At 43.5% G+C, this 17,580-nt stretch overlaps 1 protein-coding gene across 1 annotated transcript in view; it reads left to right on the plus strand.

Moving 5' to 3' along the window:
- Positions 1-17,580, plus strand: part of greb1 (growth regulating estrogen receptor binding 1) — a gene marked incomplete at its 3' end in the record, with an annotated part of 64,493 nt that overhangs the window by 9,797 nt on the left and 37,116 nt on the right. The window contains exons 2-11 of the mRNA XM_080730054.1: positions 3,148-3,305; positions 3,989-4,096; positions 4,603-4,779; positions 6,429-6,611; positions 8,354-8,470; positions 9,562-9,699; positions 11,515-11,685; positions 13,308-13,418; positions 15,351-15,536; positions 16,640-16,776. Of these exons, the coding sequence (XP_080586180.1) occupies positions 3,155-3,305; positions 3,989-4,096; positions 4,603-4,779; positions 6,429-6,611; positions 8,354-8,470; positions 9,562-9,699; positions 11,515-11,685; positions 13,308-13,418; positions 15,351-15,536; positions 16,640-16,776 (1,479 nt within the window). The 5' untranslated portion in view covers positions 3,148-3,154. The remainder of the gene's footprint in view (positions 1-3,147; positions 3,306-3,988; positions 4,097-4,602; positions 4,780-6,428; positions 6,612-8,353; positions 8,471-9,561; positions 9,700-11,514; positions 11,686-13,307; positions 13,419-15,350; positions 15,537-16,639; positions 16,777-17,580) is intronic.

The raw sequence follows: 17,580 nt of genomic DNA on the forward strand, positions 1-17,580 counted from the left end.
CAAATCTTTGAATGTGTATTTTTTAAGCGAACATTTGTAACTCAAATTTTGCTTCCGGGGAGGGGTCCCTGGAACTAAACATTTTGAGATGGGGGTCTAGCTGTGGCCAAATACATATCATCTTGGGGGTCCTTCACATGAAAACGTTTGAGCACCACTGACATAGAAACATAAGTTTCTTGCACACATTTTCACGATTTTTCAAAAATAGCAGATCTACAAGCTCGCAGCGCGGCACTCGGTGCCGCGCTGTGAGCTTGTATATCTGCTATTTTTCAATAGTTAACATTCATGGGGGGCCTGCAGTGAATCCTTGTACCAAGGGCCCAGAATTTGGTGTGACGCCCCTGGCTGTCTGACACACACAGCATCAAACTACTGTGGGTTTGTATGTGTGTGTGCAGGGGCGTCACAAGAGGGGGAAAAGTGGGACTGAGTTACTGTACTGGGCCCAAGGTGGAGGGGCCTGGAATTATGTTATACTTTAGCTATTGAAAAATAGCAGATATACAAGCTCATAGCGCGGCGCAGAGTGCCGCGCTGCGAGCTTGCAGATCTGCTATTTTTGAAAAGTCTTGAAAATGTGTGCAAGTCTTTGAATGTATGTATTTTTAAGCGAACATTTATAACTCAAATGTTGCTTCTGGGGGTAGTCCCTGGAGGTAAATATTTTGAGATGGAGGTCCGTGGCCAAACACATATAATTTTGGGGGTCCTTCACATGAAAAAGTTTGAGCACCACTGACATAGAAACATAGGTTTTTCAAAAAACCTTAGAAGGATTTGAAATATTCACGACTTTTCAAAAAATAGCAGATCTACAAGCTTGGCGTGGCCTCGGTGCCACGCTGTGAGCTTGTATATCTGCTATTTTTCAATAGTTAAAGTACCCAGGGCCCAGAATTTGGTGCGACACCCCTGGGTGTGTGTGTGTGTGTGTGTGTGTGTGTGTGTGTGTGTGTGTGTGTGTGTGTGTGTGTGTGTGTGTGTGTGTGTGTGTGTGTGTGTGTGTGTGTGTGTGTGTGTGTGTGTGTGTGTGTGTGTGTGTGTGTGTGTGTCCGGAGAAAATTGCAGCCCAAGAGAGAGCCATTCTAGTTATCACAGTTTTGAGTAAACAGAAGTGACTCCCTCCTTCTCCTCCTACTCTATCAGGCATGTTTTTCTTTCCTTCCATAATTTTTCCATTGGTCCTTTTATTCTCCTTTCTGTTATTCTTTTCTTGTTTCTCTTAACTCAGATATGGATTGCATAATGCCAAGTCTATTTTTGAGCTTGCCTTACCTCATGTGGTTGCTGTTGTCTAAGTAATATCACATGAGAGAGAGAGAGAGAGAGAGAGAGAGAGAGAGAGAGAGTGATGTCTGATTGTTATTTGGTTGTGCAGAGCAGTGCTTTTGTACAGCAGTTGAGTTTGACTGACTAGTCAAGCAGCGGGAGACCATTAGGGCTGTCACAATTATTACATAATCGTCTAATCGCGATTATTTGACATAATCGTGATTATTTTTCATAATCGTCATAATCGTTTCCATGTTGAAAAATGTTCATATATTTAAAAAAAAGTCAAAAATAGTGGAAATAGCAGATCTACAAGCTCACAACGCGTCGCATTGCGACGTGTTGTGAGCTTGTAGATCGGCTATTTCCACTATCAATGTTCTTTTTTAAGTATAAAGTTGTCAAATATGTCAGTAAATCTACAAGCTGTCAGTAAATCTACAAGCTCACAACGCGTCGCATCGCGACGCGTTGTGAGCTTGTAGATCGGCTATTTCCACTATCAATGTTCTTTTTTAAGTATAAAGTTGTCAAATATGTCAGTAAATTATATTTAAGTTATGTGTCATAATTGCCAGGTGCATCTTCAAAGCCTAAAAGCCAAACAGAAATGTAATTGTCAACGACAAATACACAATTAAATCGCTAATCGCAATTATTTGAGTGAAAATTAATCGTCATGTAAAATGTCATAATCGTGACAGCCCTAAGCAGCGGGTGACCATTAACCATTTATGATTTTGTTGTTTATCAAGCTCCCCCTGCAAATATAGTTTCTTCAGGGCCCCTTCAACAGGGTTAGGGTAAGCAGTAAGCAATGCTAGCAGAGTGATATGTCTTAGTAATAAGATCCCCTGAAGTTACTCAAATGACCAGACATCCAGCATGTAAATCCCCACATGGGGGTTTCAGTGGCCTGTGAGCCTCACTTCAGATCCTTGAAACCCAGAAAACAAACACAGACTGGACCTGAGGCCGACTCACACTTCTCATACTTTCAAGATTTTTCATAGATGGTAAAAAATAGCAGATATGTAGAAGCTTGCGGCGCGGCATAGTATATCTGCTATTTTTGAATGCCAAAGCAAAACATTTTTTTTTAATGGGTTACATTATTTATTTTTTGCTGTTTTCTTTCCTTCTTTCCCTTTTTTTTGGCTTCATTTAGATTCATCACATGTCTTGTATAATATAATATATAATCTACTTTTTGAGCGGTGGTTAATGAAAAATGGATTATGAAAAATGATCGCGATTATTTCAAATAATTGCGATTAGACGATTATGTAATAATTGTGACAGCCCTATCCGCCCACTCTCAGAGTGGACTCTTTCTCTGGTCTGGAGCTGAGTACTTGAATCAGGATTTATTTTCGGCCCGTCCAATGAGCGCGGGGGGTGGGGGTGGGTCTAACGAATATCCAGCAGTTGAAACGATTCAAACGAAGTTCACACACACAGGCAGGCTGAGGAAGGCACACACACGCACGCGCGCGCTGATTTCACCAAGCTGTTAATGTTGATAACATGTTTCTGGTCGCAGTTCTGTGTGGAAGCAGTCACTGGCACAGACAGAGACACACACACAATCACACACACACTCCGCGACCGTGCGTCGCGTCCACCGTGCGTCTCGATCACCGTGCGTCGCGATGACTCGCGCGCGGATGCGCGCGTACACGCTGGCAAAAAAGTTAATCGCTCAGAATAGGCACAGTTTCAGACTACTGCGTGAGCTGAGTCTGAGATCAGGCTAGTCCCGACCCAGTGTTTGTGAACCAGTGCAGTGCGGTAGAACAGTAAGAACAGGCCACTGATTCAGACCATCATCAATACGTGTCTGTTGTGTCTCTCTCTCTCTCTTGGCAGGAGGCCAATGGGGAACTCCTATGCAGGCCAGCTGAGGACCACCCGCTTCCAGGAGGTCCTGCACAACTCCATCGAGGCGTCGCTGCGCTCCAACGCCGTGGTTCCCCGGCCCGTCTTCTCCCAGCTCTACCTGGACTCAGAGCCAGCTGCACACGAAGGTGGGCTGGCTGGAGACGCGCACAGTCGCACACACACACACACACGCACACACTAGGGCATTCACCAAATATTCGAATATTCGAATATCAAAGTCACTATTCGACGTTGTTCACCAAAGTCGAATATTCGCTTTTTTTTCTCTCTTTAAAAAATATGTATAAAACCTGGCTAGATAGGAAGTCATAAGAATGAGTTGTTAATGCTCTATACCAGGTGGTTCTCAAACCTTTTCAGGCCCTGACCCCCAAAATAAACATATTTGAACTGGGGACCCTGACAAACACTTGGAATTGTAGGGATTACATTTAATGTGACTCGGTTCCGCATGATAAATATTGTGAAAATAGCAGATCTACATGCTCACAACGCCTCGCAACACGAGGCGTTGTGAGCATGTATATCGGCTATTTTCACAATGTTCGCCTCTTGCTTACTTAATATTTGACAGTTTGGCCAGTCCTGTCGAATATTCGACTATTCGAATACTAAAAATCGCTATTCGTGAATGCCCTAGCACACACACACACACACACACACACACACACACACACACACACACACACACACACACACACACACACACACACACACACACACCTCATGGAGGTTTCAGTTATGGAAATGTATTTCCAAGAAAGTTACCGCAAGAATGCTTTTAAAGCAATTGTGTGTGTGTCCACAGGTCGTATCGAGAATGATGATGAGGATGATGAAGATGGCTCAGAGTCTAACAGCCCCCCGGTGCCCTACCAGATGAAAACCCCTCCCGATGGATGCTGCACGACCGATGGTATGCACACGCGCACACGCACGCACACGCACACACACACTGTCTCTCCGGTGTTTATAAATGAATCGTTCATCATAGCTGAAATGTTAACGGCAGGGTAAGTGACCTTTTTTTGGTACAAGCAAAAAAAAACACTATATTCTATAGTCGGTTCAACTTTTCTTTGAATACATTTATGTCATACATTCATGTGAAAATTCAATAAAACTTTGAAAACCCCCACTATATTCTGATAGTATTAATTGCTATAGAGAGTTTGTTCAGTAACAGAAGCCTCCCCGTCTCTCCATCTCTCCAGCTTTTTTTATGAACAGAAAATACATTTTCAGTTAGGTGGCAAAAATGTCTATATAGCAACGAGTACAATCAGAATACAGTGCTATTTAACACGTAATTCAACAAAAGGAAAATCACTTACCCTACCTTCAAATGAACGTAGCGATATCAGTCACAAATAATTCAACCTTTTCAGTGTAGCCGTGGTAACATGTGACCTCTGACCCCAGGCTTCTGTCAGGCGGGCAGAGACGTGCGTCTGTCCTCGCTGGTGTCGGACCCCCTGGACGTCCCCCCTGGCTTCCTGCTGGTGGGGGCCCGCTCCCCCTCCCTCCCGGACACGCTGCTGGTGTGTGCCGTGGACCAGCGCTTCCTGCCCGATGAGCGAGGACGCAACGCCTTACTAGGTGAGACAGGAGGATGGGATGGTTGAACCCCGGAATGTGGGTCACTAATAATTGTATCATATCGTCGTTGTCGGATGGAAACCTCGTACGTCCAAGACCGTTCGTTTTGTATTTGTCATTTGAAAAATGAACTTAACTAGTGAAAACAGCCAATCTACAAGCACACAACGCCTCGTGGCGCGAGGCGTTGTGTTGTCACTGTCATTGTCAGGACAGCCTACTGATGATTTCATGAAAATCTACCCATCCACTCTCAAATTATTCTCTTCACCTATTCACCTATAATTAATATTATATAATGTCATTTTACAGTACAGACTGATATCACAAGGACTCCGTGACATCCAACATCATCTTTTAGGTCTCTCCGTTCCTGAGATATGCCCCATTATGTATTTTTTTTTTATACATTTTTATCCCACGATTTTGCAACCCATTTTTCACCCAGTGCCAATTATCTAATGTAATCCTGTGCGCTACACTCCTTCTGCCAACCTGGGGAGAGCAACGGACTGACCACAGAACACGTTATTCCAACCAGTTCCTTTCCCCTCGATCAGGCTGGCCAGGGGGAGGCAGTATAGAGACCATCATGTTTTTTTTGAGGGTATCTACCCTAGGAGACACTGGGAGAACATGCAAACTCCACACAGAAAGGCCCTTTTGCCAACCCCACTTAGGGTATGGGCACTGATGACGCAGAGGAGAGAACACGCCCCCAGCACCCATGGCGTCCCTAGCGGGAATTGAACCCAGGACCTTCTAGCTGTGAGGCGACAGCGCTACCGACTATGCCACCGTGCCCCCATTATGTCATTCTGACCCTGACCTTGATAGTGACCTTGACTGTTGCCCTTTTCAACCTAAAGGTTAATCATTGTCTTCAGGGCAGCCGCCGACTCCCTATTCCCACCAATCTTCATGATTGTACTATGATTTGTTATTTTGTTCACAGCCAATGGAACTGTGTGCAGTCTGAAAGCAATAATATTATTTGTTGTTTAGCAATCTTTTGTTGCATCGTTTTGATCTTGTAATCTAGTGATTTTCTGTACTGAATGGGCAAGTCTTTATATCATAATAAGGCCTTGTTCACTGTTGAATTGTGGTCGTGTCAGATGGCGCTAGTATACGGTACTTGCCCTGCTCAATTGCACTGCTTTGACTAATCATTATCAGAAAGATACAGTCATTAATTGATGAACACAATCAAATGAAGAAATAACCAACCATCACAATAGACAAGAGGATATTTGTCAGAACCCAATGGGCAAAAAGAGGGGCGGGACTTAACAAAGGGTCAACTGATACTATATCTTGAGAATATTTTAAATATAAAACAGGACTGTTGAATTGAATAAACAAACAACAATTTGCATGCCACTTCTGTCAGTCCAGCTTGCAATCTGTACCTGTCATTAAAATAAAAGTCTGGGTTTCCGAGGCTAACCTGTCATAAACTCCCCAACTCTGTTGTCCAATCTGATCACGCCAGTGGTTGGCAGCGCCACCACAAGAGTATTTGCTGAGTGAGTCGGGAATTGACTGGTCGAGCCATGTTTCTGTGAACACCATAACTCTCCCATTGTAAGTCAATGCCATGTCCTCAAAGGTTTACAAAACCAGCATGTGTTTATGTGTGTCTACAGGGTTCTTGGGGACCTGTATGGGCTGTGGAGAAAAGGGCTTTCGTTACTTCACAGATTTCGCCAACCACATCAACCTGAAGCTCACCACCCAGCCCAAGAAGCAGAAGCACTTGAAATACCATCTGTACAGAAGCAACCAGGGCTTGTTGGTCAAAGGAGCCCCCATCTGCTGGAGAGGAAACGGTAAGAGACAAAACACACAGGTTCTGTGTCTCTGAGGCCAGAGCTGGAAGATTAAATGAGTGACATCATCTCTGGTAACTTTGTCAGACTACTGCTGCTCACTCTAGAGGCACATAAACCTTTTTTTCCTCCTATAGAGTTTGGTTTCTTGAACTCACGGCCGTGTCCTAAAGGGGGTTCGCCGGGTTTGATTTTATACATCCCCAATTGACTGGAGCAGAAATATGTTTCTTCCAGACATAGTGTGGTATGCTACTGTATGTATTCCTGTAGGATTATTTGAGCTAAAATAGTTTTTTTTTTTTGCATTTTTGGCTTTTATGGCTTTGTCTTTTATGGCTTTGTCTGTGAGGATGTACAGGATTTAATCTACAGCACACAGAGAGCAGGGAACCATTGACATCTCCTCAAGTTCAGGAATAAAACCTGGTTGGCTGCCTTGGATGATTAAAATCTTCCCAGCAACGTTCCTCACACAATTTGATGTCCTTTTTTATTTTTTTATTTTTTTATTTTGTCCCACTGAAAGTCTCGATGTAGAGATCAAACGTTCTGAAACAAACTCCTCAAAGCACCTGTGGCCCTTTTCTGCAAATGGCAGAATATCATTCTTTGCCCCACCTGATACAAGGGCTGATGAAACCTGACTCTTCAATGTTGGTTTCTCTTTGAATGTATTGTCTCCACGGTGCAACTCAATCAAGCTACGTAGAGAGCTGATTGAGACCGCCAGGTCGCAGTTAGTATGAGAACCTCCGCCAGCTGTCCTTCTGTCTGTCCGTCCCTCAGGCTAGTCAGCGGCACGCTAGTCACAGTCACGCTCTAAGGGTTGTATTGACTGAGAAAAGAGCTGGAGTAGAGCAATGAATGTAATGAGGACTAAGATAGGCATAGGGGTCAGTCTGGGATGTCTCAGGTGAGGAAAGACCCCACCGTGTAATAAAAGTGTTTAAAAGTGTAATAAATCAACGAATATTTCTTTAATATTTTAAAACCTATAAAACTACTATACTTTTATGAGAATCAGACATTAACTGGCTGGCGTAATATTATGGGATGTCCCAAAATAGATGACCAAAATCCTACAGGAGCAGTTATTTGGACATAGCATACCGCACCAACAGGCTCTATCCAGGGGCAAGAAGACTAACATAAATGTCTCTTTTAAGAACCCTAGCATCCCTGTTCATTCACATTTGCCGAAAATAGCCGTTCTAGAAGCTCACAATGCGCAGCAAGGATATTTAGTGGGGGACTAATATAGAGCCCCTGTGAATATGGTCTGCTAAGTATAGGGTTTAAGTGGTTAAGAGCACGAGCAGAGCTGAGAAAGTCCAGAAAAGTGCTCTAGGGTCAGTGAGAATAATTTCAGTGTACCTGTCTGACCAGATGGGAGGGCAGAGGTGAAAGGTGAGGGTGTGCAGATTGCACAGAGAGGTCAGGTACCTGGGGCTAAACCCTCGGGTTGTAATGGACAGTAAGGAACACCTCCAGGTGCATCATGGGTAACCCTTTGGCTGATGGCATCTGCTCTGTACGTCTATCCTATTTCTACGGCTTCCGCTTTATTCAGTCAGAGGTCAGAGTGTAGAGTGCAAAGAGAGGTCAGGCATATACAATTAGAAAGGATAGAAAATACCTTTTGGTGGTGATTTGCCCAGAGAAGCTATATTTGAGTCAGTAACTGGCCAATTTGACTCATCATGTCACTCATTGCCTCAACCTTTTCTTCCCCGTTTCAGATGGCAGAATGAGACAGTTGGGGCCGGGCCTCGCAGAGGGCCCCGTGCCATCAGATGAGTCGCTACCCAATACGGTGTTGACTGCTCACCCTGCACACACACCAGGCAGCTATTCAGGTATCAATTGCATGCACACACACACACACACACACACACACACACACACACACACACACACACACACACACACACACACACACACACACACACACACACACACACCTGTTTTATTGACCGGGATCCCCCACAGTTGTGTACTTGCTCTCCACCTTGTTTCCCTCTACACCAAATCACGTTTAAGACACTGTTGAAGTACCCTTGAGCAAGGCACTGTTCCCGTGGAGCTGCTCACTGGCCAACAGTGTAAGAATGTGTGTAACTGTGTGAGTGTGAAGCAGGGCTGAGGAAGAACACTCAAACCCTACGTAATTATTTATGTGGAGTCCCCCAGGGGCTCTGTACACTAGGCACCCTCCTGCTTTTGCTCTGCACTAAATAATATCTTGCCCAAATATAGCCGATCTACAAAATCACAGCGTGAGCTTGTAGATCGGCTATTTTTGTTGATTGCACACCCCAGAATAGGGATGCTATGATTTTAATAATGAGGCTCCTGTGTATCAGGGACTGCTTGCACCAGCGTTAGAACTAAGCCTACAGCTTAACACCAAACTCATGATATGTATTTGATGAATGACAAAAGGTTGTTTACTTCAAGCTACACTGAAAAATAACAAGATCTTTACTGGTCAGCGTATGTCAGGACAGGAGACCAAACAGCTGTTGAGCAAAGGCAAAACCCATGAAAACCAACTTCAAAACCTTTAAAAGACGTCACTTAATCCATGTCTGTTCAATATCAATTCCTGTTTTCAAATTTGAAGGCAGCATATTGGATTATATCCAGGGTGGATGCTATCTCAAGTGACTGCACATTAGTTCATGGAGAGTCGAACTATGCCTCTACTGTGAACATTATCCAGAACATAAGAACAGCCGGGGCAACTATACCTTGGTGATTTCATAGAACTTACAAGCAATTAGTGAAGTTTAGAAGAACCTGCTTTGGTATTTGCTTTGACCAAGACCACCCTGCCCCTTGTTATTGTAAAACCGAATTAATTCTTCATTCTTCTGTCCGTCCGTCCGTCCATCTCTCTCTCTCTCTCTCTCTCTCTCTCTCTCTCTCCTTCTGTCACTCTCAGTAGCAAGTGGCCATGTTGACCCCATGGGTCTCCCTCATATGGACGATGCCCCGCCCACCCTGACCAACGGCAGCCATGTTGCCCCGCCCCTTACCCAGCCGCCCCTAAACCATTCGGGGCCTGGGAGACCCTGCGCTGGCCGTACGTGCAAAAAAAAACACACACACACACACACGCACGCACGCACGCGCACGCACACACACACACACACACACACACACACACACACACACACACACACGCGCGGGACGTACATACTTTGGGTGCTCATATCTTCGAACGGGTATGGACTAGTAATCTGTAATTGTTCCTCATGCTACAATATTTTACAATATCTAATAATAATAATAATAAAAAAAACACATGTAAAGAGAAGAAATATGATGTCATAGACATCATATCCCACATTTCAAAGGTTACACGTTTACAGAAAAAGGTCCAAACTTCCATCCCTAACACACAAGGAATCTGATAAATTTTTACGTTGATGTACTGTACATGCACTGTGGCATTAACAGTCAAAACCTGTGAAAATAACAGATACAAGCTCCTCCGTATGAGTATTGAGCTTGTAGTGTGCCTAGTATAAAATAGAGCTAAAGTGGTTAATCAGACTAAACAATGTAGTTAATTTAGTTAATACCATTATAAGTTTAATCGGAAAAGTAATCTATAGAATTATCGCTAAGAAAATAATCAGTAGTTGGTTGTAGCCCTAGTTTATTGAGTCAATGAGTAGAAGGTAAAGAATGTAGCATTTGCACTAATGTTATCAATAGTTTGGTTACATTGTTATAATGTAATGTAAAAACATCCACAGGCAGATAGAGAGGGGGCAATCAGTGTGTGTGTGTGTGTGTGTGTGTGTGTGTGTGTGTGTATGTGTATGTGTATGTGTGTGTGTGTGTGTGTGTGTGTGTGTGTGTGTGTGTGTGTGTGTGTGTGTGTGTGTGTGTGTGTGTGTGTGTGTGTGTGTGAGTGAGAGAGAGATTAACCCCCTCCCCCTCCCATTTTCACGTCTCATGAAAGGGAGAGCTCCTGTCTATCGCCTCTGCAGGAGCCGACTGCAGTCTGTGTGTGTGTGTGTGTGTGTGTGTGTGTGTGTGTGTGTGTGTGTGTGCGTGCGTGTGCGTGTGTGTGTCCTCTGTTGTCCTTGCTTTCATTTACACTTCAGGCACTAAAACGACCCTCCTCTTTTTTTTGTCCTTGTCTTCCGACGTCTCTCGGCCTGTCTGTCACCTCTATAAAGCAGGGTTGTAAAACTCCCTGTCTGTCTGTCTGTATGTCTGTCTGACAGTATGACTGTCTGTATGTCTGTCTGTCTGTCTGTCTGACTGTCTGAGTCTCTCCTTTCTGGAAAGCTCCCTTCCTGTTCTGTTGTACATTTCGTGGCCTCTTTAAGCTCAGTTCATGCACTCCATCGCACGACAGTGTCGCTTGCCGAACAATGTGTCACATCTTAATGTTATAGTATTCATGAAAATGAAAGAATTACAAAAACACACTGAAGAGCACATCAGAAACTTGGAAAAATTAAGTGTTTTTTTAACTACCTTCAACCAGGTGTCACAACGCATCACAATGTGATGCCCTATTTAATGTACGATGAAGTGTATAGGTCTGAGGCGTTATATTGCCATTGTGGTTTTCAGAATAGACACATAGACGTCACATAGACATACTGTACTGACAGAGATTCATGGAAGTCATAGACATTGATGTCAAACAAAAGTATTGTAAAACAATATTTTATGTCAGTGTGCACTATAGAGCAGTGGCTCTCAAAGTGGGGTCCTTGAAGGGGTCCCCAGCTATTATTGATAAATAGTAACCAAATGGATCCTTACAGGTCTATAACTCTGTGCTCTCTGAGTGCATTGCCATTAAAAAGGATGAGAATGACATGGTATAGAACAACTTGTGTGTAAAACGTGGTGTTTTGTGACTGTCCCGCAGGGTCCCATGCTAGTAACGGACCCCCTAAAAAGAGACACAAAGGCTGGTCCCCCGAGTCCTCTGACAACAACGTGAAGACCCCGCCGTCTACATCAGCGTCCTCATCGTCATCCTCAGTAGCAGCAGCAGCAGCGTCGTCGTCCTCTGCTGGGCCTAACGGAGGGAGAGCAGGTAAGAGGAAGAGAGATTCATGTTTTGTGCAATGTGCTTGTGCGTGTGCTAGGGCATTCGCCAAATATTCGAATATCAAAGTCAATATTCGACGTTGTTCACTGAAGTCGAATATTCGCTTTCTTTTATTTTTTTTATTGTTTTGTCTTTAAAAATATATATATTTCTTCGTGGTTCATAAAGCTTGGCTAGATAGGAAATCATAAGAACCCTGACAAGCACTTGGAATTGTACGTATTACATTTAATGTGACTCGGTTCCGCAGATAAATATTGTGAAAATAGCAGATCTACATGCTCACAACGCCTCGCAACGCGAGGCGTTGTAGGCCGGGAGCCAATTCTGAAATTGGCACAAATTGGTACCACCCAAGGTGACCGTACATTTTTTACATTTTTGACTTCCTACATGTCTCTAGTTTACATTTTGGTATGATAACCCTTTCTGAGACCCAGCTTAATTGATGTTATCAGCCGCTAGAGTCGGTCTCCCATCGACTTTCTATACAGGAGGAAAATACCCAGAAAAGTTTTTTTTCTGGGTATTTAAGTGGGATGTGAGGGGTCTAACTAGGGGTTTGTCATGATGCTGAATCCATTGCAGGCATTTGTTTTGCACAAAAAACATTCAGTGGGCTAGAAATGGCCTCAGAAAACAATACACGTATGGGTGAGTATTCATGTTAGTCGGAGGCCTTAGGGTTTTTTTTCTCGTGCTAATCAGTCTAAAAGTGCAAAATTTTGCACAGATGTAGCTCATGGCATGCTCTAATGATTTAGCTAGGGCGCCCGAGTCTGCGACATTCGGGGGCGCCACAGCGGCCAAATCAAGTTGGGCTCCCATCGACTTTAGTGATGAAAAGTGATGAGTCATCACTTTTCAGAGTTTTGTGGGTGCTGTGGTGACCCCGAAGGTCGCCGACTCGGGCGCCCTAGCTAAATCATTAGAGCATGCCCTGAGCTACATCTGTGCAAAATTTTGCACTTTTAGACTGATTAGCACGAGAAAAAAAACCCTAAGGCCTCCAACTAACATGAATACTCACCCATACGTGTATTGTTTTCTGAGGCCATTTCTAGCCCACGGAATGTTTTTCGTGCAAAACAAATGCTTGCAATGGATTCAGCATCATGACAAACCCCTAGTTAGACCCCTCACATCCTACTTAAATGACCAGAAAAAAAAAGTTTTTAGGGTATTTTCCTCCTGTATAGAAAGTCGATGGGAGACCGACTCTAGCGGGTGATAACATCAATTAAGCTGGGTCTCAGAAAGGGTTATCATACCAAAATATAAACTAGAGACATGTACGAAGACGAAAATGTAAAAAACGTACGGTCACCTTGGGTGGTACCAATTTGTGCCAATTTCAGAATTGGCTCCCGGCTGTGAGCATGTAGATCGGCTATTTTCACAATGTTCGCCTCTTGCTTACTTAATATTTGACCAATGTTTGGCCAGTCCTGTCGTATATTCGACTATTCGAATACTTTGAGGTCGAATAATTCGAATACTAAAAATCACTATTCGTGAATGCCCTAGCGTGTGCGTGCGTGTGTGCGTGTTCTCCTACACATACGTATTATTCATGTTTTTGTTTTGTTTTGTTCTCATCCATCCAGAAGCCGCTGTCCCGGCGGGCTTGTCCCAGGGGTCCTTAACCTCGGGGCTGTCTGTGTCAGTGCCTGATAATCTGCTGCACACCTGCAGACTACAGCCTGTCATCTTCAGAGGTCAGTCTAGGACTCGCTGTCTGTCTGTCTGTCTGTCTGTCTGTCTGTCTGTCTGTCTGTCTGTCTGTCTCACAATTTCAATTCAATTCAAAGGGCTTTATTGGCATGAGAAAACATACGTTTACATTGCCAAAGCAGAAGTGTACACAATACAATACAATCAGAACAAAATATGTACAGGTGAAAACCGGTTTCATGCATCACGGTTACGTGCAGGCAGAGCAGGGATATATACAATGGTTTTAAGGTGGTTGGGTTGATATCCTTCTCTTATCACAGCAGCTCACGAATATTGCTGCTGTGTTTAGATAGATAGATACCTTTATTATCCCAAGGGGGAAAATCAGTTGCCCAGAGGCAGCACAGCAGTATAAAGTTATTTACAAAGTTACAGAGAAGTATGAAAAAGATAAAAAGAAAAAACAAGAACAGAGTACAGAGTACAGTAAGTACAGTAAGAGCAAGGTACAACAAGAAAGGGAACAAATAATGTATATAGTGTCCTAAAGCACAACTATCAATACAGTGCCCAGATCAAGGTGACCATACATAAAGTGTCCTAAGCACAACTATCAATATAATACAGTGCCCAAATCAAAGTGACCATAACAGTCAATGCTAGTTAGTGAAACACATTGTTTTACTTCACCCAGCAGGTATGGGAGTTTTTCATCATTGGTCATATTTTCTCACCCTGATCTCGCTGTGAGAGTGACAGCCGTACCGTGAGTTCCATCCCCTGGGTGTTCAGGGCAGGCCTGTGGGAAACCCAACAGATGGACTCCCCCCATCTCTTTTACTCATAGGTCGAATGGTCAAACCAATGCTGGAAGGCTCTCCGACATCCACTCACCCTCTTCTCTCCTCTACTCCTCCACAACATCCATACTCCCTCCCACCTGTGGCACCTTTCCTTTCCTTTTTTGATGCAAAAGACTAGTCATTGCTAGTTGCACTAACTAGCATTGACTGCTATGGTCACTTTGATTTGGACACTGTACTATTTTGATAGTTGTGCTTAAGGACACTTTATGTATATATATTTATATATTATTCGTTCACTCTTTTGATGTACCTTGCTCTTTACTGTACTCTGTACTCTGTTCTTGTTGTTATTTTTCTTCTTACTTCTCTGTAACTTTGTAAATAACCTTATACTGCTGTGCTGCCTCTGGGCAACTGATTTTCCCCCTTGGGATAATAAAGGTATCTATCTATCTATCTATCTGCTCTCTCCATTCCTCCATCCTTCCACCTGGCTGTTCCTCTCCGTGGCTCCTCTATTGTGATGTGCAAACAACACCTCCTCTCTCCTTCCATCTCTTCTCCTCTGCTCCACAGACTTGCTATCCTCCGTTCTCCTCCTCTCAGCTCCTTCCTCCTGTCTTCACCTCTGTCCTCATGTCTTCTCTCTTCTTCTTAAAAAAATAGGCGAATACATCTCTTGTGAATCTTAAATCTTTCATTTTGAGAGAACATTTGTGAAAAACACACAGGCACACACGCAGGCACGCACACACACACACACACACACACACACACACACACACACACACACACACACACACACACACACACACACACACACACACACACACACACACACACACACACACATCATTTGATTACATATGTACACTACACTCTCAGAGATAAATTGGAGCACTGTGTGTCTCGTTCTTTGGGGACGAATCTGTCTGTCATTTCCCACAATCTGATCCTTTGTGACAGCTGGTGTGTGTGCGTGTGTGTGTGTGTGTGTGTGTGCGTGCGTGCGTGCGTGCGTGCATGCGTGCGTGCGTCCACTGGCAATATCTTTGACATATATTTGTGACATTGGTGTAAATTAGGTAATTCCATATATTCACCCATCTGTCTCTCTCTCTCTCTCTCTCTCTCTCTCTCTCTCTCTCTCTCTCCCCCCCCCTCCAGGCCACGGTGCTCTGCCTCAGCTAACAGGTAACATCAGTGACGTGTTGGTGAGCTGTCTGTTGCAGAGCTGTTACCTCAGCTCTCAGACCCTGCCCAGGATCTACCAGCACTATGGCCCTGCGCCCATCCAGCCTCTGTCCACTGAGATGCAGATCCTGCTCACCGTCTACTACCTGGTCCAACTGGGTGAGTTTCAACCACACTCTATCCATGCATCAATCATCAGTCACTCACGAAAGCACTTTGTGGATGCAACACTTCATCCATTTCATTGATTATAAAGGATAATCAAGTTTTATTTTACATTTATTTGTTGGTAGTTTTTACTCCTTTTTCTTACTCCCCAATGTAGGAGGCTTTATGTCAATTGATTCCTTCCCGCACGCTTTAGTGTGTTGCCACTGATGTTGTAAAAGATCATAATCCAATAGGGATGCCCCGATCACGTTTTTTTTGCTCCCGATCCGATACCGATCAAATATTATTGCTTCCGATCCGATCTTTTGGTAAGGCATTAAGAAAAAAAAATTCTATTCATTCTATCACTTAGTGCAGCACTGAATCAACAAATTAAAAACAAAGCTTATGAGTAGTGTATAGTGATATAGGCCTACTAGAGCAGTGTTTCTCAAGCATTGTGCAGCGGACCTTTGGTGTGGCCTTTGAAATTTGGCAGTGAAGTCACGATTTAAGGACTTTTAAGTTGAAACAAAATAAGTTAAGAACCAATTAACCAGTCTGCTTGAAAAGTATGCATCTGTAGCAGCTAGTTGACAGTGCAGATACATAATTGCCTTCCTTTGATCCATTAACAAGGGGCCATTACTACTTATTGGCATCAGCTGCCAGCTGGACACAGAGTCTGACACAATCACCTCCCCTCTGCAGGGCTCTGTGTCTGTCTCATTTCTCCAAAAGCCCTTGAATATGAATGAAAATGATTAAGGATTACTGTGATTATGGTAAGCTTACGTTTCATATTGCATTCACCTTACCTGTAACTTTCACTACTCCCAGAAAATATTTTAACTTTTTTTTTTTTCGATATTTTTTCCCGATCTCCGATCTTATAAAAATGACCATATCGGCGGCCGATCCGATCACGTGATCGGGATCGGGCAACACTATAATCCAATAATCGTTTTTCAACAATAGCGAGAATGACTGATCCTCTCCCTCTCCCTCTCCCTCTCCATCTCCCTCTCCATCTCTCTCTCCATCTCTCTCTCTCCATCTCTCTCTCTCCCTCCCTCTCTCTCTCTCTCTCTCCCTCTCTCCGTGGTCTTCAGGCCCAGAGCAGGTCCCTCTGATCGAGGACCTGGAGCAGATCTTCATGAGGTCCTGGAGGGAGTCTCACCTGAGTGAGATCAGACAATACCAGCAGCCCCAGGCCCCTGCTGCTCCCGGGAGGCACTACGGCATGGAGGTGAGACTTTGTCCATTATATAAATTATTAGGGCCTGCTTTATACTCTATTATAGAGCACAGGCTTTGATTTTGACATTAATAAAATAGGGAGTAGATATTTCAGTATGTTCTATGCACGGATCCCTGGCATGGACGTGGAAGTGTTTACATGTTTGTATGAATGAAAGGTTGCATTTTGGTTATGTCTGAGGCCTGAGCACTCAGCTGAGCACAGGCTTATTTTTTCACCTGTACCACCGTTTCAGCCCAGACCGCTATTTAGGATGAAAGAAACATACTGTGTAAAACCTTTAAGTGGATGAAGATGAAAGGTGGACAGTGCACTGCAGATGGAGAATTATTTCTTTCATGTAATGGACAACATCCTCTCGAATTGCTACAAATGGATAGATTTGGCATGTGATGAACGGACTGCACTCATCTGTTGCCACCTGGCTAGATGAAAGAAATGTAAAATAAAACAATAATTGAAAGCTACATCTTTTTGAAAGTACTGAGATGTACAGAAGTAGTAAAAGTAGACGACATTGCTGGCTGTTTTGTTTCTTTGTACAATCAAAAAGGTCTTTATACTGTACTTTTGATACTTATTGTACTTTTACTTTTGATACTAAATACATTTTAACACCAAATACCTTTTGACCCACGTTATTTTCTTATGGAAGATTTTAACTTTTACAATAGTGAAATATCTGTAGATATCTATACTTTTAGTAATGCCTTTCAAGTATATGTGCCACTGTTTTCTTTTTCTTTTCTTTTTTTCGCCATGTTTTATGTGTAAGAAATCATGAAGCAGTTT

Source organism: Nannobrachium achirus (assembly GCF_963921795.1).
Source record: "Nannobrachium achirus genome assembly, chromosome: 7".
In the NCBI taxonomy this organism is placed as follows: domain Eukaryota; kingdom Metazoa; phylum Chordata; class Actinopteri; order Myctophiformes; family Myctophidae; genus Nannobrachium; species Nannobrachium achirus.